Source organism: Salvelinus alpinus, chromosome 37 (genome assembly GCF_045679555.1).
Source record: "Salvelinus alpinus chromosome 37, SLU_Salpinus.1, whole genome shotgun sequence".
Lineage (NCBI taxonomy): Eukaryota > Metazoa > Chordata > Actinopteri > Salmoniformes > Salmonidae > Salvelinus > Salvelinus alpinus.
In genome coordinates, this window is record NC_092122.1 from 12786095 (window position 1) to 12808899 (window position 22805).

Consider the following 22805-nt stretch of genomic DNA (forward strand, 5'->3'; position numbering starts at 1 on the left):
TGACCTACTTTGAGTTTGTTTTGAAGTGTTGAATGGGGCACAACACGCGGATCGTTCTTCCAGTGGAAGCAGACGCTAAACCACATAAGGTTTCAATAACAAAAGATTGAGAAACTCCCTCAAACAAATTATCGAACGCCCCCCTCTCCTCCCTATCCGTATTGGAGCGCAAGCCGGCTGGTTTTACTTGATGCTCTGGCCGGTCTCTTGTCTCCAGCGCTATGCTTCCCGTGGTCCAGAATAACAGCAGGTTGGGCCGCCTTCTTTCAACGCTCTACGTCACATTCAGCTTCCTAGTAAGCGAATTCAAATAGAATACAGCCCCATCTTCCCGCAACACTGACAAGGTCAGCGACCAAGGACCACATACCACATTTGGGGATAGACCGCGCCTATATTCGCAAAAGGTAATATGCGTTTCCTGAAAGTTATCAGTGATGGAATAATGCTTACTAAACTCTGAACAGCTGCCCGTGCGTTCACAATTATTATTTTTGTCCTACAATGATACGCTTTGCTTCGGCATTTAGAGAGCTGCTTGGTCATCGGGACAACAATAGCCTACACCACGTAGGCTACATGCTTTATAAAACAAACAATAGGCTGGATTTTGAATTACATTATGTTTCAGCTTGAAATGTACGTATATTGTGCGTAATCACGGAGTTAACCAAATGTGGCACCGACAGACATGTTATTCGTTACTCTTATTACTCCCAGTATTGTGCGAATGATGCTTATAGACTACATTAGCCTAGAGAATTATGAATACTTTTTTTTATGTAGGCCCAGTGTAGACTATGATATGCATATTTGGCTGGTTCCATCCGGTTTCTATCAGCAGCACACGCACACAGAGTATCTGACTACACGGATTAGGATCTACACGCGGGTATTGCATCATAGTTTGAGGCATCACTGATCAGTAGGTCTACATCTCTCTTCTCATCCCGTGCGTCTCGATGCCTAATATGATGTAGCCATTTTCCCACTGAGATGACACAGTTACCAAATCATACTAGTCTATTATTATCTAAGGATCTGATCTGAAGGTTTTTCGTAAACAGGTTTGGGCCAAGCAGAGGATGTTTCACTCTCCGGGTCAGCTGGTGCGCTTTAAATATAACATCGGTCAGTCACGTTTGGTCTGTCTTTTTTCCACCTTGACTTGATATAGCACGAGATAAAAATGTTTTTTTTTTTACAAAATGACCAGCGAAGTCTGCCTGGTTCTTGGGTAATGCAAGATGTTATGGGAAATTGGGCAATATATGGCTTGCATTGTTGAAAGAAATGTAGACAAATAACAATGGGCCATAGAGTTGGCTATGTGCACATATTGATTATGAATTAATAATGCTTTCGTGTTCCTCCCCAGGTCATGACTTTGCTCTATGGTAGGCCTACTGGATACGTGTTGGTACTGGCGTAGGCTGGTTCTGTCTCTGGTACTGGACTACTTTTTTGGGGTTACTAATGGCAGGGTAATATGTAGACATTGCAGACATGAGAAACATTTGTAACATTGTTGTATTGTAACCTAGATAGGGGCCTCTCCACTTTATTGAGCCACCACTTCATAGTTGACCTGACAGATGGCTAGGAAACATTAAAATCTCAATATAAATGGTGCATTCTAGTGCGCTAGTCTATGTAGCTAAATAATACATGGATGGTTAGCTTCAAGCTTAGCTGACTCATCTCCACAACCCTTTGTCATCTGCCTCTTAGCCTCACCATCCATCTGGCTTCCCAACCCCTCTGGAGATAAATCCGTTTTATAGACGGCCATCTCACAGGGGAAAGGGTTTCTCATCGTGACTAAAACAAGCAGTGACCAGCCAACCATCGTCAGCAGCCCGTAGGCCATCTTTCACTGTTGTGATTTGGGTAACATGACCTCTGACTCGATCCTGAGTACTGGAAGGTTGTCATAGCCCTCAAGCCACATTCATTTTCCTCTCCTCTAATGTGTTTCACTGTTTTCATGTAAACTAAAGCAGTGTTCCCCCTGAGCATGTGGGTAGAAAATCAAACCTTAGGGCTGCTGAGTTGCTGAGGTTTTAACACTTAGGTGTTACAATCATTCCCAAACAAGTTTGTGGTGTTGACATAGTATTTACAAAGCTGTTGTTATGATTATTGTTGTGTACACAATAGTGATGGGGGAAAAATCGATACAGTTACATTTAGCAATATTATTTTGGACAAATATATAGATACAGTGGGGAGAACAAGTATTTGATACACTGCCGATTTTGCAGGTTTTCCTACTTACAAAGCATGTAGAGGTCTGTCATTTTTATCATAGGTACACTTCAACTGTGAGAGACGGAATCTAAAACAAAAATCCAGAAAATCACATTGTATGATTTTTAAATAATTAATTTGCATTTTATTGCATGACATAAGTATTTGATCACCTACCAACCAGTAAGAATTCCGGCTCTCACAGACCTGTTAGTTTTTCTTTAAGAAGCCCTCCTGTTCTCCACTCATTACCTGTATTAACTGCACCTGTTTGAACTCGTTACCTGTATAAAAAACACCTGTCCACACACTCAATCAAACAGATTCCAACCTCTCCACAATGGCCAAGACCAGAGAGCTGTGTAAGGACATCAGGGATAAAATTGTAGACCTGCACAAGGCTGGGATGGGCTACAGGACAATAGGCAAGCAGCTTGGTGAGAAGGAAACAACTGTTGGCGCAATTATTAGAAAATGGAAGAAGTTCAAGATGACGGTCAATCACCCTCGGTCTGGGGCTCCATGCAAGATTTCACCTCGTGGGGCATCAATGATCATGAGGAAGGTGAGGGATCAGCCCAGAACTACACGGCAGGACCTGGTCAATGACCTGAAGAGAGCTGGGACCACAGTCTCAAAGAAAACCATTAGTAACACACTACGCCGTCATGGATTAAAATCCTGCAGCGCACGCAAGGTCCCCCTGCTTAAGCCAGTGCATGTCCAGGCCCGTCTGAAGTTTGCCAATGACCATCTGGATGATCCAGAGGAGGAATGGGAGAAGGTCATGTGGTCTGATGAGACAAAAATAGAGCTTTTTGGTCTAACTCCACTCGCCGTGTTTGGAGGAAGAAGAAGTATGAGTACAACCCCAAGAACACCATCCCAACCGTGAAGCATGGAGGTGGAAACATCATTCTTTGGGGATGCTTTTCTGCAAAGGGGACAGGACGACTGCACCGTATTGAGGGGAGGATGGATGGGGCCATGTATCGCGAGATCTTGGCCAACAACCTCCTTCCCTCAGTAAGAGCATTGAAGATGGGTCGTGGCTGGGTCTTCCAGCATGACAACGACACGAAGCACACAGCCATGGCAACTAAGGAGTGGCTCCGTAAGAAGCATCTCAAGGTCCTGGAGTGGCCTAGCCAGTCTCCAGACCTGAACCCAATAGAAAATCTTTGGAGGGAGCTGAAAGTCCGTATTGCCCAGCGACAGCCCCGAAACCTGAAGGATCTGGAGAAGATCTGTAGGGAGGAGTGGGCCAAAATCCCTGCTGCAGTGTGTGCAAACCTAGTCAAGAACTACAGGAAACGTATGATCTCTGTAATTGCAAACAAAGGTTTCTGTACCAAATATTAAGTTCTGCTTTTCTGATGTATCAAATACTTATGTCATGCAATAAAATGCAAATTAATTACTTAAAAATCATACAATGTGATTTTCTGGATTTTTGTTTTAGATTCCGTCTCTCATAGTTGAAGTGTACCTATGATAAAAATTACAGACCTCTACATGCTTTGTAAGTAGGAAAACCTGCAAAATCGGCAGTGTATCAAATACTTGTTCTCCCCACTGTATAGTAATGATTTTCTAATCAGCGTTAGCTAGTGCTAGTCAGTTGTACCTGTGCCAAAACTCTGGTATTGTTCATCCTTAAGCTTGTTCTCCATCTTCTTTTTAAATATTGAGCCAACATGTTTCCAGCACTTTTATTTCCATGACTAATCAAAACTCATTTTCTCATGCTCTCTCTTGTCTCTCTGCAGTAGATATAGTGAGCAATATGTTCCCATATGTTTGCAAATTTGGAGCATCAAATTGCAATAAAATCTCAGTATCGAATCGCAATACATATAGAATTGTGAGAATCGCAATACATATCGTATAAGCAGCTTAAATATCGTGATAATATCATGACGTGAGCTCCCTGGCAATTTCCGGCCCTAGTATACAATCTATTATGCCACCGTGCTTCTACACCTGCATTGCTTGCTGTTTGGGGTTTTAGGCTGGGTTTCTGTACAGCACTTTGATATATCAGCTGATGTAAGAAGGGCTATATAAATACATTTGATTTGATATTATGCTGTTTCCGTTGTCCAGTTTTGGTGCTTTTGATGTTTAATAAGTGCTTGCACGATTCAATATAAAACAATTTCCGGTGTCCTACACCACAGTATATTAGGCATAGAAATGCCTTAGATGTATACCGTCTAATATGTCAACTGGAGTCAGGTATGTATTAGGTTGCATACCTTCAGTAAGTCCCTAGCCTGGCACAAGAACCCTTGATCAACAACGAGGCTTCGGTGCTGCGTCCAGCACTCCAGTCCCATGGTGCTGTAGTAGAAAACAGGAAGTGGAGCTCAGACTAATCCCCTGTGAGTAGTTGAGCAGTCCTCTACAGCCGTAGCTTATCAAAAGAAGTTGTAAGAGACAGTTCATGTTCGGTCAGAGCCCAGTTTGTTTATGCTTTTTCTCCAGTTATGGATGTCCTGTTTGGCGTTTACGTAGCCTAACCCTTACTCAGTGGTCCTCTTTGACCCCCCCTCAAACAAATACTTGGATTAAATGTCCCTCAAATCAATGTAAGCTAATGAAAAAACGTTTGTTGTACAAGAATTTAGAAGAATCATCTACACACTGTTATCAAACTACTAAAACTTTACACTTAAAATGTGTGGTGTAATATGTAATGTTTTCCCATACCATTACTTAGGTATTGACGCTGCAGAACATATTGGCATGGTTCTTGGCAGGTTGGTTCTTGGCACTGGCAGTACTGGATGTTGCTCCGGGGCCATGACACTGCCTAGACAGAAATCACCACTTGTTTTAGCTCACCCTGTGCACCAGGAGGGCAGAGTTGGCACTTAAAGACCAATGGAACGGTTCCAAAAGTTAACACCACCTACCTGGCACGCTGGGTGAGCTAAATCAATCGCACCTGCTGACTACGCACAGGCACCGCTCAAGGCCTTCCATGGTAATTAAAGGTAGTTACTTAGCAGCTGAAGACATGTCTAATAAGTAGTCTAAGTGGGTGTGGTTAGCTGGTAGATGGTAGATACGTCACCACCCATGCATTTGAACAAAATCAGCTCGGTAATGGGTTAAGAGAACCTTTAGTAAAAGGCATCCGGTAATACTTTACACCAAGTTGTTCTCAAACCTGTGTAGTAATTTGGTATTTACTCTTGTAATGCCATTATATTAACAGGTCTATTGTTGCTCAAAATATCTCCTTATAGCCCTAAATGTGGTAGAAAGACTTATTGTGTGCTTTGCCATTATCAGTTGTAAGACTACTTTCTGGGTGTGTTGCCATAGAAGTTAGAAAGCAGAAACTACAATAATAGGGTATCAAACACCTATTGATTATTTTCATGGAAAGACCCCTGACTGCTGGGCAGGGTGTGTCTACTCTGGCTGTCAATGGCCCCATTGTCTCTCAGTAGTCTTTCTTCTATTGAGAAACCATGGAGGTTGTTGTTCCTGTTGCGTCTTTACTATACAGGTCTTCAAAGAGGAAACTTTATACTGGATCACTGTTTCTGGTAGATTACTTTCCATCTTGATGAATGTTTATGTCAACGTTGAATCGTTTTGTGTGAAGTGAGAGATGGCAGTTGTGGTTAATGATGAGCTAGTTGTACGGACACACGTTTGCTACAGTACATACATTACTTTAAGGTGACCTTGAGGTCAGGTGCCTGCTTTCGAAAAGGCTACAAGCCCCTTCAACACCACCCTGGCTTACACTTTTGACATGCCAAGTCCTAGAATTAATGTATTGAGAGAATGAGAGTTCATTTGTTTCAACAGTTTGCTTTCGCGCGTAGCCTATATCATTAAAACTGCAATATGCAACTTTTTGGGCCACCTGACCAAATTCACATAGAAATGTGCATTATATGTCTGTCATTCCTTCTGGGCTCCCGAGTGGCGCAGTGGTCTAAGACTCTGTATTCCAGTGCAGGAGGCGTCACTGCAGTATCTGGTTCGAATCCAGGCTGCATCACATCTGGCCATGATTGGGAGTTCCATAGGATGGTGCACAATTGGCCCAGCATTGTCCGGGTTTGACTGGGGTAGTTCGTCATTGTAAATAACAATTTGTTCTTAACTGACTTGCCTAGTTAAATAAAGGTTATAAAAAATATATACAATTCACATTGAAGCAAGTCTAAGAAGTGGTAGATCTGTTCTAGGTGTGCTATTTCTATGCTCATCATTAAAAGCGCTCACTATGTGGTAGTGATACAGTGAATAGACTGAATAGAATTTTAAATCCTATGTCACCATTTTCCACTGCCACTTTGACCTCAACCAAAGCATGTTTTGGGCGTCGAACCAGAATTGGTTGGTTTTCTACTTGAGAAGAACAAATCAGGAATTCCAGAAACAGTCTGTGTTTTGGGAAAACATATAAACACGGTGGTAATATTAACGTTTTGGAGCCTCTTCTTGAAAAAGGAAAAGTCTGCAAGTTGTACTATGAGGCCAACAATTTAAACTTTATTTAACTAGGTAAGTCAGTTAAGAACAAATTCTTATTAACAATGATGGCCTACCGGGGAACAGTGGGTTAACTACCTTGTTCAGGAGCAGAATGACAGATTTTTACCTTGTCAGCTCGGGGATTCAATCCAGCAACCTTTTGGTTACTGGCCCAACGCTCAAACCATTAGGCTACCTGCCGCCCCAATAAGCCAACAGGTATGGAAAGCATGTTGTATAGGAAAATGTTTTGATTGGGGCCGGGGATGGGCACCTGCAGTATGGCCGGACATATGGCAATGGTCAATGAAAATTGCTTCTGAAAGACAACATAGAGTTGTATAGAGCACTGTAATAGGGAACATTTCAGATGGATAAAGTTAATATTCAGTTAAGAGTAATTAACACAATACTTAGCATATTTATGAACTTTCTCTTTATTGTATACACATGATTTCCAGTGTTCTATTTGTGACACTCATTTGTGTCACAGGTTGATGGTCACTAAACTCCTTGCTGTATGTTATGTATTAAACTCATCTGTTGATAGTGAAGGACGTCAGACTCGATGTCACGATCGTCAAAGGTAGAGAGTGAGGACCAAGGCGCAGCGCGTGAAAAGAACATCTTCTTTTATTTAGAAGAGGAAAAACACGAAGACGAACACTACACAAACTAACCAAAATAACAAACGACCGTGAAGCTATAAACGTAGTGCAAACAAAAAGCAACAAACGTTCAACATAGACAATTACCCACAAATACATGATGCCTATGGCCACCTTAAATATGGCTCCCAATCAGAGACAAATGAAAAACATCTGTCTCTGATTGAGAACCACTCAGGCAACCATAGACATAACTAGACACATACACTCAACCATAGACTTCCCTAGAAACATTCACTCAACACAAACCCATACACTCTAACAAATCCCCCTAGACACTACAACCACCCAAGACAAGACAAAAACACAAACATACCCCATGTCACACCCTGACCTAACTAAAATAATAAAGAAAACAAAGAATACTAAGGCCAGGGCGTGACACTCGAGGTACACTGAGCCGAGGGCACACTGATATTGTATTGATGACCTTATGAGCTTTGTGTGAATTCATCACCCAGTGTCTGGTGGAAAGCAGAAACTTACTATCTTTTGTCGTGACTTTGTACAAGACTCTCTGGCTGTTGTTTAGAGAACATTGGTGCTGTGAGTTAAAACAAAAAGGGGGTGGGGGAAATATGTTTAATTGTCACATACAGTGAAATGTGTTGCTTTAACATGGTCAGCCATAGTAGTACGGCGCCCCTGGAGCAAATTATGTTTAAGTGCCTGCTCAAGATCACATCGACAGGTTTTACACCTTTGTCAGCTCAGGTATTCGAACCAGCGACATTCAGAGAAGGCGGATTAGACATTTCTCTTGGCTTCTGCTCTGGAGATGTTCTCCCTGAATTCTTATAATCAATCAAAATGATTTTGATTGATGTGATCAATAACTGCTCTCCATTTTGTTCACCTGGAAAGTCCCTTTTACAAGCACTAATTTTCTCCCTCTCAATTGATTTGCTCTCTATCTCTTCCTCATGTCTTCCTCTCCCACAGGCTATTCAGACCTACTTAATCAGGTAGTGTATGATGCTAATGAAAACACTTGGCTCAAATCTTCTTGTCAGTTTCATCCAAGGTGACACAAGATTCCCTGAGGACTAGACTGTCACAGGAGTGGCCTGTACCTGCCTGAAGGTCTGTGGATACACAAACCAGACTACAGCATGGTGACGTTAGTGACCTCGCAATGCCTGAATGCCATTCATACCTCTGAGCAAGGGCCCAACAAGAAACTTCTATACTGCCTGTTTTACATTTAGGCAGAAGTCAAATGCAGTTACTAGATATGAGAAAAATAGTTTTTCATCTACTTCACCTCTATGACCGTGGCAATTGGCGTAGCTGCTATTTATAAAACCAAAATTATAACACGTCAATGAAAAAAAGTGTGATTATCCCGTAATTTGCAAAGCTCAAAACCGCAACCAGCCTCAGAGTGGCTCTATATTTACTCAAATCGTTCTGTCAACGTGGTGCCAAGATAACTCTGAGTAGGTTACCTATCCATTTTCATTTTCCCTCTGCACACTCTATGCCACATAATCCTGTTGGGTGTACCAAGAGACACAAAGCCACCAATCCTGCTCATCATGTGGCTCATGGGCAGTCAGTCGTGTTGCTGCAGGTGGTACATTGTGTCCGTTAACTCAGTTACACGGCTTCTCTGTTTCTGGCTCCATTGTTACTCAACGTAGCTCACCTGAAATAGAACACAGACAGGCTCAGAAGTTGTACCCCTTAGTCAGCACAGGTCTAGGATCAGTTTACCTTGGCCATGAATGTCAGAGGGCAGACTTTAGGCAGCCTGTCAAGCTATCCCTCAGGTTCGACCTTGGAGGAAGTAGCCTTGTGATTTACAAAGGAAAATGCAGACCTACCAGCTTGACAAACTGCCAAACCAAAGACACACACACACTATTGTGTTACATGCTCTGATCAGCTTGTCATTGAGATAATTTGATTAGAGGAATGCTGTTGTAGTGGTTGGCTACCTGCCTCTGCATTCTAAGGCTCCATTGTCCATTTAACCTTCCCTGAAGTTTAAGGTAACAGGAGAGTTTCGAGCACAGGTAGACCTAAGGTAGGCACACTGTTTGCTCAGTTCAACAACGGGCAAGGACAGGCATCTGACGTGTCTTGTGATTGGCTTAGATGGGACACATCCCTCTGGTTGGACGGGACTGGGGTTGGTTGTCTCTGGCTGTGAAAGCGTCTGCCCATCCCTCTGTGTCAGCTGCTATTCTGAGACACCAAACAGAGGAAAGACACATTACAGAGGACACATGACATCATGGGGAGAGGGGAGAAACTTCTGTGGAGCACAAAGAATGAATAAACTTATCTTGAAAAACACAAGTAGGCTCATGTAAGTCAAACAGCCTAAACAAACTTGTTTTGTATACTCACAGAAAGTTTTTTTGTGTGACTGTTATCATCGCTTACACTGTGTGTTTTGGTATGTTCACTATACTATTCAGACTTATAAACCTAAGCAGCTTGAGTCCGGAGACCCCGTTATGCATTGTCGTCACGTTCAATCAACCAACCCCACTATCAACCCCAGCCAATAATCAGATTAGACTTTAATACCATATGGATGTTTGAAAAATAGATCATCTCTGAGTTTAATTAAAAGAGCAACACATGGGAATATGCACAGAGGATTATATATTTGAGTGATAAGCAAAACATTTAGCTTAAGTTAGAAATGTAAAAATATTGTAAGTCAAACACCTGAAAAGAGTGATGTGAAGATGCCCGGAATGCCTGTAGGAATACATGTTCTGTACCACTTCACCCTCCGTTAAGACCACATAATACAGGTCACAAATACTCATGGTGTCTGTTAAATAAGAACTGTGTTTACATAGTTGTGATGAAACAACGTCTTTATTTAGAAAAGCTAGGCTGGAGATATTCCTTACCTAAACAATGTTGTGTTTGTGTGTGTGTGTGTGTGTGTGTGTCAGAAGTCGTGTAGTGTAGTGTAGTGTAGTGTAGAGGTCGACCTCTAGTGTAGTGTAGTAGTTATAAACCAGCTGATAAAATCTCAAATTTCAACTACTATTAGTTTTAGCATAAGATATAAATAGGCTTTCTAACATCTTTATAGTGACGTTGAGTCACTGTCTTCATTCACGTTTTCCTTTTTTCTTCTGAAAGGTCAACCTTTCAGAATTAGCTAAACTAGCGACTAGTTTAGCTAATTACCTGCCGTTGTCAGCTGAGATGGGACTGAATATGAATGAGGCTCCACAGCAGTGCAATCTGATCTGGCCACGACTTGATGAGAGACAGAGACGGATATAATTTATTGATGCCACTGCACCATGTTGTTGCCATGGAGCCCGTTTTACAGCCACTCTTGAGATTGAAATGGTAGGTTCTAGTTTTAGTGCTTTTGTGCCCTTCTGGTTTGGTTGGAACTTCAACCACTTTCCTCAACTCTTTACCTTGAATAGAGGTAATGTGCTATGGGTCTTCCTTCATGCTTCTAACCCACCTAATCAAAGCCATGCCATACCCCTGTTAAGCTGTATCGTCTAGAGTATGGCTGAGCACGTTTTACTAAACTACGATAATCCCATTTCAATAAGCTTTTACTTGTGATGTTGAAATGCCTTCATAAGCCAGTGGTTGGTTGTGTTATGTCAACGTATGTGAGATCAGAAAAAAATAGAATGTTAATTAAGCTCATTGGATCACGAAGGCACATATTAATATCACTCATCAGGTGTTGTAGATTGTGTGTCTGGAACTAAGCAGCTGCCTCTTACCCATGATATCTCTTGAACAATTTAGAAAGTGTGTATGTGTGGTGTATGTGTGTATATACGATCAGAGACATGTTTGCTTTGTCAATAAAGACACGTGATCTTGGTCACTGCTGCCCGTACACCACTCCCCTGTCACTCCACTCTCCACCCATTCTGGTTTCCATTACTCCATTACCTTCTGGAAATGGGAGGGCAGAATGGGGGGTGGGGGTGGAGGGGGCTACCCTCAAGGTGAAAAGTGGGTGGGCCAAGAGCTGATCTGGTTTCAGGTAGAAACTCAACCTTGTGACAAGGGTGATTAACTCTGTCAGTGTGCTCACGTGCTTTCTGGAGCTGAGATCTGGTCTTATGACCCAGCAGTCAAGAGTTTAAATGACAGGGACATGGTCTCAACCTGTGGGAAACTGATTTTCAGTAGGGCGTACACTTAAAACATGCCATTGTCAATGTGGTATTGGTGTTAGCTACAATTGTCTCCAAACAACCTTTAACCTCTGAAGATTGTGCCTAATGGTCCACATAAGTAGTCCACCTTATGTGGGAGAGAATTGTCCACAAGTAGTGCACATATGAGAGTTTTTTTATTATACATTTTTTATAACTTACATTTTTTATTCGTTTTTCAAGCATAAATTTACAGTACAGAAATTAATCTTAGAGGGAGTGGAGACGTCATTATCATCATGTTGTCATGTTGTCATCATGTTGTCCAGCTACCCTACCCAGAGAGCTTTTCAACGGTTTCTCCCCCTGTTCCTCTTCATATCTCCCCTGTACCGACACTCTCTTTCCTCTTCCTCTTCATATTTCCCCTGTACCGACCCTCTCTTTCCTCTTCCTCTTTATATCTCCCCTGTACCGACCCTCTCTTTCCTCTTCCTCTTCATATCTCCCCTGTACTGACCCTCTCTTTCCTCTTCCTCTTCATATCTCCCCTGTACCGACCCTCTCTTTCCTCTTCCTCTTCATATCTCCCCTGTACCGACCCTCTCTTTCCTCTTCCTCTTCATATCTCCCCTGTACTGACCCTCTCTTTCCTCTTCCTCTTCATATCTCCCCTGTACCGACCCTCTCTTTCCTCTTACTCTTCATATCTCCCGTTTGCCGACCCTCTCTTTCCTCTTCCTCTTCATATTTCCCCTGTACTGATCCTCTCTTTCCTCTTCCTCTTCATATCTCCCGTTTGCCGACCCTCTCTTTCCTCTTCCTCTTCATATTTCCCCTGTACCGACCCTTTCTTTCCTCTTCCTCTTCATATCTCCCCTGTACCGACCCTCTCTTTCCTCTTCCTCTTCATATCTCCCCTGTACCGACCCTCTCTTTCCTCTTCCTCTTCATATCTCCCCTGTACTGACTCTCTCTTTCCTCTTCCTCTTCATGTTTCCCCTGTACCGACCCTCTCTTTCCTCTGCCTCTTCATATTTCCCCTGTACTGACCCCTGTTCTTCCTCTTTCCCCCTCCAGTAAACAGTGAGCGCTGAGAGCCAGCCGGGTCAGAGATGCCACCCCCTGCCGCAGGCCCCCCAGCAGTGACCCCTCCGGACGGGGGCTGGGGCTGGGCCGTGGTGCTGGGATCCTTCATCTCCATCGGCTTCTCCTACGCCTTCCCCAAGGCCATCACCGTCTACTTCAAGGACATCCAGAAGATCTTTGATTGCTCCTACAGCCAGATAGCATGGATCTCCTCCATCATGCTGGCCGTCATGTACGCAGGAGGTAAGACCAAGACAAGAAGTTGGTGTCTAGGTAGTCTCTTGTTGAAGTCGTCTATCTGATTTGTTAAGAAGGTTGGGGTTCTGTATATGTAGTGCCCTGAGTTTATCTTCACCATGTGACCTGTCCAGGGAAAACTCAGGCCCTAAGTATGGGACAAGGTACCTGTACTGATCTTATTGTGTGTCTACTATGAGAACCTATGACCATCTTTAAATTGACATTCAAGAGGAACACATGGTTTCTGTGACTAGTCATCAGCATATTGTAGTAGTCATGCATCACATTTTCTCCTTCTCAGCATGACTTTACCCCTCACTAGGTTACCCAGTAGGCACCTTGCTTGGCAGTGCTATGCTGGCCATCTGTTAGCGTATGCCATCCTATCCAGTCATTTCTAATTGTTGCTGTCAACAGGGTTTGTTGTATCCTAGACCGTTGTTGTGATGGCGGTGACAGTGATGGCCAATTGGCCATAGAGAGCCAAGGACACCCAATACCATCCTCTATATGTGACAAGCCTGTACAAGGCTCTTGTCCCTCATTAAAATGTTTAGTGTAATTCATTCATATTGATCTCTGAGCAAAAGGGGAGAACAGAGCTTCATCAGCTATTCATTAAACACCTGCTCTCTTGTCCTATGTGTTTGCACCAGCTGTAGGCTGATAAAGCAATTGTCCTTTTAGTGTTTAATGAATTCTTCATTTCTACAAGCAACGGACAGCCCAGTGCGGTATATGCTGCTCTCTGGAATAACATGGCAGAAAAACAAATCACGCATCACCAAATATTTACCCCAATCAGAGAGCTGCTTATTGAGGGTGTTTGTCCTCTTGGAAGAGGAAGGAGACTTGTGGCTCCTTTACAACGCACCTGTTGTTTTTCGCACCGCCTGCCGTCTGTGCTTTTGACGCAACTGCCACCTCAACCACGAGTTCAGAGGTCAGACACATACTGAATTCTCCAGGGCAGTCATCAGGCAGACTCCCTAACTGATAAGATAGCAGTGCCACTTATGATGCTGATTGGATGTCAATCACAGAGCAAACAAACTGGAAATGCTTGCCATATCCTCAAACATCAGGATAAGACAATGTGTGTGTAACGATCATTGTCCTCGTCTGATGAGGAATATGAAGGATCGGACCAAAATGCAGCGTGGTACGTGTCCATGATAAATTTATTAAACAGAACACTGAATACAAAATAAAGGTGAAACAACGAAAAAGTCCTATCAGGTGACACAACACAAAACAGGAAACAACTACCCACAAACCCAGGTGGGAACAGGATACCTAAGTATGGTTCTCAATCAGAGACAACGATTGACAGCTGCCTCTGATTGGGAACCATACCAGGCCAAACACAGAAATACAAAACATAGAACAAAACATAGAATGGCCACCCCAACTCACGCCCTGACCAAACCAAAATAGAGACATAAAAAAGGAACTAAGGTCAGAACGTGACACTGTGGCTCTTGCTGATTTCAAACAACAGCAGCCAACCTATTTTTATGATGTATGGCCACACACACATATTAGATACAGTTGTTGTGCATTTGTGGTCGTAAGTGAAGGCAACTATTTCATATCTTCCTGGATGTTGTGTGTCTCCATAACCCAGGGTGTAACACAGACACTGAGATGAATGATTAGTAATGATGTTGATGGGTGCAGAAAAGAGCCCAAAGGGAATTTATTGTCAAATATTGCACACTATTACATCAGCTATATGGACGCCTACTGCAGATCTCCCGTCCCTCCCTTCTAGCCTGGCTGAGTGTCGCTCTGCAGTGACGTGCTAAAATGGAGGCTGTGTGTGTGTCAGTGTTGGATCAATGTCACTAATCCACACAGAGAGAGGGACAGTTGACCTTGGCTAGGCTAGGCAGCATGGCTACGTACAGTACCATCCTCTGTTGACGGTCTGCACAGCAGAGCTCTCTCACTGCCAGGCACATTAGCCTCAATGCTAACTGAACTGTCCAGAAGAAATATGGCTAGCTAAGCTGTGTTATTAGTCGATCAACCACTTATAGAATTCATGTTTGCGTCCTTGCATAACTGTTCTGGAAAACAACTCTAAGTTTCATATATCAGCGCTTTATTCCGTAATGAGAGAGACATTAATAGTATGATGGATTGCAAACATCAGTTTCCTGCATAGTCAGCTATCTTGACGGTTTATCAACCTTTTCTTTTCCAACCTCACAAATCAGGGAGTGGTAGAAAAATGTGTTACACAAACTTCCATCTTTCTGCTGTCAAACTAGCTTTTAGGTCCTGTGAAATAAATCACAGCTGGAAGGGTAACTGACGGGTGTACCCATGCTCTTGTAGGTATTTGTTTCCATGATTGAGTCCATATTTTGCCTCAAGTCTGGACACAAGCAACATTAAGTTATGGTATCTGATCATGCTTCATTAAAATGTTTTATTATTGATCCCAATCATATTGGTAGGGCCTGAGATACAGTATGTTCAAATATAGCGTGTTCAATGTCAATAATAGTCAAATTTATTGTCCTTAAAGTTACTGTCAAAACAAACTCCTAATTTGCTTTTGGTAACCTGGAAAGTGTGTCCAGCTATTGCAGCAATTAAACTTCACGTATGAATTCCTTTTTAAAAGGAGCTAATATGAAACCTCAAGGGCTCCCTCCACTTGGCCTATCCAGGTTCTACCACCAGACTCAGGAGAATACTGACAAGTGCTCTGTATGCAAACGAGGATGGCTCCTCTCATCAAGGTCGAAAAAAGATTCAAGCATAGCAAATGAAGTCAGGCGACTTCTTCCCCAACCTGCTTTTTAAAAAGCACCGCTCCCCGAGTCCAACACAGATACGGCACATCTTCTGCTTGCTAATAGGGGCATTATTCAAAAAAAGGGAAAAATCTTTCATTACTCTTATCGTTTCTTATTCAATTTACTCTTCCTTTTGTTTAACGTCTGTCATGAAAGGGGACATTGTGACATGCCATAGAATCAGAGTCTTTCCTCACCCTATCAAGTAATGGAGACCAGACGTTCAAACATAACAGGACTTTAGAAATAGAAAGGACAAAGTTTCCCTCAACAACAACTTTTAGAAATTTGACAAGGACACAATTTAAAAGGAATTGTTTGGACCTGTCAGTTTGATGTACTATCAATGACCATAGAGAGGGTTGAATAACGGGTTGACCCACTAAAACCAACATCTGCTAAGATTCACTTGCTGCCAGTTGTCTTGTGTTGTATGCCTCTAAGAAGTTGTGTGGCAAGCCCTTATTGAAGGTAACAAGGAAATGGAAAGTGCAGTGTGGCATAGTAGCGTGATGCTGGTCGGCCCCACTCAATTCAACTGCGTGTGTACCGGTACTACCAATATCAAGTGCTTACTGTTACTCATGGAAAATTGTGAATGAAAAAGAAACGGCGCTCAGGGACAAATGGGCCATGGAGCCAAGGTCTTCTGATCACTTCAAGGTGTGTGTCATAGTTCCTGACCCCCCCCCCCCCCTCACCCCTCTTTTTAGATACGAAAACATTGCAGTGCACTTTCAGAAAATACATCTGGTAATCCTTTAATCCAGTGTAACCAGACCAATTCAGAGGAGTCCATTTACGTTAACCAGTGTTGTCTCACTGTTACATCTGAAACCTATCTATGCCCATACAGTGTGTATTCACACAGTCAGTGCCTATTATCCATTTCATAAGATAACTGGTTGCCACATTGGGTCTCTGTTTTGCATTAGCATGGCAGCTGTGCCTTGAAAGCTTATGAAACAGAGAGAACCATTGCGTGTCCAACCAGAGCTCAGTTCATTGACTTCACTCAGCATGTCGATGGTGCTTGACGGGCATGATCGATTCTGACTCATTCTGTTGGACTAACGCTCTATTAGTTTGGCCCTCAGCTCTCAGTGCAGCCTGTCCAAGGCTGACAGGCACCCATTGGTTAATTGTCTAGGTGCTGAGTTATGTCCAAGACCTCACCTGCACTCTGTGTCATTGGTCTTGCTGGTCCAACAGTACATTTATTGCTTGTCATGATGGGATCTCTGATACATATGTAGCAAAGTTGGAAAATAACTGATGTTTTGTCAATGTGCTCTGTACTTATTGGCAATAAGGCATTTTTTTGTTTGACTACTAAGATAATGCTGTGTTATACCCATACCTGTTTGTTACTGATCTCTCAATACAGCCCTCGCCCCCTTAATTAAGAATACATGCAGAACACACAACACAATGTTGTACATTGTTTACCAGTATCAACAAGGTCTTGTTACAGTACTTCTATTTCCAGAGCCGGGAAGTTTCACGCTGTCTTTCAACGCTAACAAGCTTAAATCATTAAGTAATCATTACATGATTACCCTACTTCTAAAAATTCACCTTTCCAGAAACAAGTCTCTCACTGTTGCCGCTTGCTATAGACCTCCCTCTGCCCCCAGCTGTGCCCTCGATACCATATGTGAATTGATTGCCCCTCATATATCTTCTGAGCTCGTGCTACTAGGTGACCTAAACTGGGACATGCTTAACACCCCGGCCATCCTACAATCTAAGCTTGATTCCCTCAATCTCACACAAATTATCAATGAACCTACCAGGTACAACCCCAAATCCGTAAACACGGGCACCCTCATAGATGTCATCCTAACTAACTCGCCCTCCAAATACACCTCTGCTGTTTTCACTGCCTCATTGCCTGCATCTGTAATGGGTCTGCGACCAAATGACCACCCCTCATCACTGTCAAACGCTCCCTAAAACACTTCTGCGAGCAGGCCTTTCTAATCGACCTGGCCGGGGTATCCTGGAATGACATTGACCTCATCCCGTCAGTAGATGATGCCTGGCTATTCTTTAAAAATGCCTTCCTCACCATCTTAAATAAGCATGCCCCATTCAATTTTTAAAAAACTAGGAATAGATATAGTCCTTTGTTCACTCCAGACCTGTCTGCCCTTGACCAGCACAAAAACATCCTGTGGCGTTCTGCATTAGCATCAAATAGCCCCCGTGATATGCAACTTTTCAGGGAAGTTAGGATCAAATATACACAGGCAGTTAGGAAAGCTAAGGCTAGCTTTTTCAAACAGAAATTTGCATCCTGTAGTACTAACTCAAAAAAGTTCTGGGACACTGTAAAGTCCATGGAGAATAAGAACACCTCCTCCCAGCTGCCCACTGCTCTGAGGCTAGGAAACACTGTCACCACCGATAAATCCACTATAATTGAGAATTTCAATAAGCATTTCTCTACGGCTGGCCATGCTTTCCACCTGGCTTCCTCGGTCAACTGCCCGGCACCCTCCACAGCAACCCGCCAAAGCCCCCACCATTTCTCCTTCACCCAAATCCAGATAGCTGATGTTCTGAAAGAGCTGCAAAATCTGGACCCCTACAAATCAGCCTGGCTAGACAATCTGGACCATCTCTTTCTAAAATTATCTGCCGAAATTGTTGCAACCCCTATTACTAGCCTGTTCAACCTCTCTTTCGTATCGTCTGAGATTCCCAAAGATTGGAAAGCTGCCACGGTCATCCCCCTCTTCAAAGGGGGTGACACTCTAGACCCAAACTGCTACAGACCTATATCTATCCTACTCTGTCTTTCTAAGGTCTTCGATTGCCAAGTTAACAAACAGATTACCGACCATTTCGAATCCCACCGTACCTTCTCCGCTATGCAATCTGGTTTCAGAGCTGGTCATGGGTGCAGCTCAGCCACGCTCAAGGTCCTAAACGACATCATAACCGCCATCGATAAGAGACATTACTGCGCAGCCGTATTCATCAACCTGGCCAAGGCTTTCGACTCTGTCAATCACCACATTCTTATTGGCAGACTCGACAGCCTTGGTTTCGCAAATGATTGCCTCGCCTGGTTTACCAACTACTTCTCTGATAGAGTTCAGTGTGTCAAATCGGAGGGCCTGTTGTCCGGATCTCTGGCAGTCTCTATGGGGGTGCCACAGGGTTTAATCCTCGGGCCGACTCTCTTCTCTGTATACATTAATGATGTTGCTCTTGCTGCTGGTGATTCTCTGATACACCTCTACGCAGACGACACCATTCTGTATACTTCTGGCCCCTCTTTGGACACTGTGTTAACTAACCTCCAGACGAGCTTCAATGCCATACAACTCTCCTTCCGTGGCCTCCAACTGCTCTTAAAAGCAAGTAAAACTAAGTGCATGGTATTCAACCGATCACTGCCCGCACCTGCTCGCCCGTCCAGCATCACTACTCTGGACGGCTCTGACTTAGAATACGTGGACAACTACAAATACCTAGGTGTCTGGTTAGACTGTAAACTCTCCTTCCAGACTCACATTAAGCATCTCCAATCCAAAATTAAATCTAGAATCGGCTTCCTATATCGCAACAAAGCATCCTTCACTCATGCTGCCAAACATACCCTCGTAAAACTGACCATCCTACCGATCCTCGACTTTGGTGATGTCATCTATAAAATAGCCTCCAACACTCTACTCAACAAACTGGATGCAGTCTATCACAGTGCCATCCGTTTTGTCACCAAAGCCCCATACACTACCCACCATTGCGACCTGTACACTCTCGCTGGTTGGCCCTCGCTTCATACTCGTCGCCAAACCCACTGGCTCCAGGTCATCTACAAGTCTCTGCTAGGTAAAGCCCCGCCTTATCTCAGCTCACTGGTCACCATAGCAGCACCCACACGTAGCACGCGCTCCAGCAGGTATATCTCATTGGTCACCCCCAAAGCCAATTCCTCCTTTGGTCGTCTTTCCTTCCAGTTCTCTTCTGCCAATGACTGGAACGAACTGCAAAAATCTCTGAAGCTGGAAACACTTATCTCCCTCACTAGCTTTAAGAACCAGCTGTCAGAGCAGCTCACAGATTACTGCACCTGTTCATAGCCCATCTATAATTTAGCCAAAACAACTACCGCTTCCCCTACTGTATTTATTTATTTATTTATTTTGCTACTTTGCACCCCATTATTTCTATTTCTACTTTTCACATTCTTCCACTGCAAATATACCATTCCAGTGTTTTACTTCCTATATTGTATTTACCTCGCCACCATGGCCTTTTTTTGCCTTTAACTCCCTTATCTCACCTCATTTGCTCACATTGTATATAGACTTATTTTTCTACTGTGTTATTGACTGTATGTTTTGTTTATTCCATGTGTAACTTTGTGTTGTTGTATGTGTCAAATTGCTATGCTTTATCTTGGCCAGGTCGCAGTTGCAAATGAGAACTTGTTCTCAACTAGCCTACCTGGTTAAATAAAGGTGAAATAAAACATATTTTTTTAAATAGTCTATTACAGGCTGAATGTATGAGTTGGATGAAAGACCATGTTTTTAGTATCTTATTTGTTTCTCTTCCAGGTCCCATAAGCAGTGTACTGGTAAACACATATGGCTGCAGACCTGTCATGATCATGGGGGGAGTACTGTCTTCTATCGGGTTGATATCCGCTTCCTTCTGCAACAGCGTGGTGGAGCTTTATGTTTGCATCGGTCTTATAGGAGGTAATTCCAAACTCCTTAAGTGACTGGTTAAAAATAGGCCTACAACTGATTTGGAGTTTTCCATTCTGTCTTTCATAGTAAAATACTATAGATACATTACAAGAGTACAGTTAAGCTTGATTTGTCAAATCATTTAATGACCACAGTCTGGCTACTTGAAGAAAATGTATATTATTCCGAATGTGTACTTATCAGATAATTATCTTGTTAGAAATGTATGATCTTTTTAACTCTAAATCATATTATCCTCTCTCCTCACAAAGGCCTGGGCCTAGCCTTTAACCTTCAGCCAGCCCTGACTATGATTGGCAAGTATTTCTATAAGAAGCGTCCCATCGCTAACGGAATAGCCATGGCCGGTAGCCCAGTGTTCCTGAGCAGCCTAGCCCCTTTCAACCAGTACCTGTTCAACTCCTTCGGCTGGAGGGGCAGCTTCCTCATCCTGGGGGGCATACTGCTCAATTGCTGTGTGGCTGGCTCCCTGATGAGGCCCCTGGGGCCACCGCTAGGCAAGATCAAAAAGGATGAGGAGTTGGTTGTTGCCAAAACCGCCACCAAGAAGAAGGAGACGACCACTTGTTTGGGGACTGTCAACAAGTTCATTGACCTGTCGCTTTTCAAGCACCGCGGTTTCCTCATCTACCTGTCAGGCAACGTCATCATGTTCTTGGGCTTTTTCTCGCCAATCGTCTTCCTGACGGCCTATGCCAAGGACATAGGCGTGGACGAGTACTCGGCCGCCTTCCTGCTCTCCATCCTGGCCTTCGTGGACATGTTTGCCCGGCCCTCCATGGGGCTCCTGGCCAACTCCAAGTGGATCCGGCCCAGGATCCAATACTTCTTCAGTTTCGCCGTGCTCTACAATGGGGTGTGCCACATCCTCTGCCCCCTGGTGGAGAGCTACACAGGCCTGGTGGTGTACGCTGTGTTCTTTGGTTTTGCGTTCGGCATGGTCAGCTCGGTGCTGTTTGAGACCCTGATGGACCTGGTGGGGGCTCAGAGGTTCTCCAGCGCTGTGGGGCTCACCACCATTGTGGAGTGCTGCCCTGTCCTCATTGGTCCACCCCTGGCAGGTATGTCACTGATCTCTCAAGTCATTACTACTTAATTCAGTTGTGAGACATTGTTTACTTTTTAAGCAGTTGATATGCCAAAGGAATAAATGAAAGTCACCCAATTATTGTTTTATGGAGTGTTATTGCTTAGTAATCATTCACTTGGTTTGATCTTGATTATAGAGTTTGCTGATTTAGAGTGGAAAAGCCATATTATGTTTTGGCATTCTTATAATATGTGCTTATTTGTCTAATTACAATAACAACAAATGGAAAGTTCATTCTGTGATTATTGGTCCTTGACAAAATGCTTCATTTACTTGACATAATGTCCTCATTAAAGATCAGTAGACATGAAGAAACTGATAAAGGCATATTTGGAAATGCAGAACATAACAATATGACAGACCAAAACATTAAAAAACTTTTACAAAATGTATTAACATTTACCCTTTCTATGCTCTTATTTACAGGTAAACTGGTGGACATCACCAAAAACTACAAGTACATGTATTTCTGCTGTGGGGCTGTGGTGATCATGGCCAGTATTTGGCTGTTCATTGGCAACTTCATCAACTACAGACTCCTGGCCAAGGAGCGCAAGCAGGAGGAGATGTACAAACGGACTGAAACCGAGGACCCTGACAGGGACCATGACCAAAAGGAGACAGATGGGGACGCCCAGGCATTGGAGGACATGGTAGACCCCAAAGATGAGGACGCCATGCAGAGGGAGACCAACATCTAGAGCCCCTGCCTCTAGCCAACCACACCCCTCTCCACCACCACCCTCACGTCCCCCTCTGCCACTATCAAACTGCAGACTGAGCTCAAGTGGGGTGCCTCCTGGTCTTTCACTCTCCAGGGTTCCGCTCAGGGGCCTCCCCGCAGGGGCCCCTCTGTTTCAGAGACACTCAAACTGCCAGAGTAACAACGACAACCATGTCGTGGGATACTGCAAGGTGTATTGCTGGAGGAAGGGGTAGGACTTCCCTGACTACTACTCAAACATCAGACTAGCCGGAGATAATGGTGTAAGATATGTTAGGAGGCCACAAGGCTTGGAATATGAGAAAGAAGCTTTTGTCGCGTATCTAGGAATCTGTGAAATGCGACCTGTCGACAGAAATCTAGTACTGCTCATGTATTTAGCCTGTGCCACTAAACCTACCACACCAGCAAGCCAATTCAACTGTTCTGATTGAAATCAATACAGGTTAATATCCCAGCTTCCTATGCTGGGAGCTGACATGCGAGGACACATAAAGTCTGTTAGTACCAGGGTTATGGTGAGAGACATATCATTGCAACACAGGAACAGAGATGAGTTCATGGTTTGGTGGCTCCAGTGACCATGTATTAT

At 43.5% G+C, this 22805-nt stretch overlaps 1 protein-coding gene across 1 annotated transcript; it reads left to right on the top strand.

The window, feature by feature from the left end:
- The first annotated feature begins 267 nt into the window (after positions 1-267).
- Positions 268-22482, top strand: LOC139565613 (monocarboxylate transporter 2-like). The gene is made up of 5 exons (XM_071386040.1): positions 268-407; positions 12611-12862; positions 20244-20387; positions 20651-21460; positions 21916-22482. Exons 2-5 carry the CDS (start codon positions 12646-12648, stop codon positions 22188-22190), a joined length of 1446 nt encoding a protein of 481 aa, XP_071242141.1. The 5' UTR covers positions 268-407; positions 12611-12645; the 3' UTR covers positions 22191-22482.
- The last annotated feature ends 323 nt before the right edge of the window (positions 22483-22805 follow it).